This window comes from Eimeria mitis, genomic scaffold (genome assembly GCF_000499745.2).
Source record: "Eimeria mitis Houghton genomic scaffold, Emh_scaff8159, whole genome shotgun sequence".
NCBI lineage: Eukaryota > Apicomplexa > Conoidasida > Eucoccidiorida > Eimeriidae > Eimeria > Eimeria mitis.
Genome location: NW_013576000.1, coordinates 1638 through 2154, shown reverse-complemented (window position 1 = coordinate 2154; position 517 = coordinate 1638). Strand labels below are relative to the sequence as shown.

The 517-nt window shown below is 51.3% G+C and overlaps 1 protein-coding gene across 1 annotated transcript in view; it reads right to left on the bottom strand.

Moving 5' to 3' along the window:
- Positions 1-210: 210 nt before the first annotated feature.
- EMH_0093980 (uncharacterized protein) overlaps positions 211-517 on the bottom strand; it is a gene marked incomplete at both ends in the record, with an annotated part of 498 nt that continues 191 nt past the window's right edge. The window contains one exon of the mRNA XM_013502046.1: positions 211-517. Coding sequence (XP_013357500.1) covers positions 211-517 — 307 coding nt within the window.

Genomic DNA, 517 nt, shown 5'->3' with positions numbered 1-517 from the left:
TATATATATATATGTCTGCATGCATGTGTGCATGCATGCAGCTATTTGAGTTATTAAATTTTAAAACGCATTTAATATTACGTTCTTTACGATCGAGAGGAACACGCGAAAGAGGTATTCCTTTCGGGTGTGGTTTTGGGCTCGTCAGCTGTGCTAACTATCTTTGGGAGACTCTGGCTTGGCTTACCTTCGCTGTACTTGTCTCCTGCTTCACTGGTATGCTGCTGCTGCTGCTGCTGCTGCTGCTGCTGCTGCTGCTGCTGGTGGTTGTTGTTGTGGTGGTGGTGCTGCTGCTGCTGCTGGTGGTGGTTGTGGTGGTGGTTGTGGTGGTGTAGCTGTGCTAACTATCTTTGGGAGACGCTGGCTTGGCTTACCTTCGCTGTACTTGTCTCCTGCTTCACTGGTATGTTGCTGCTGCTGCTGCTGCTGCTGCTGCTGCTGCTGCTGCTGCTGCTGCTGGTTGTTTTTGTTGTGGTGGTTGTGGTGGTGGTGGTGGTGGGTGTGGTGGTGGTGGTGC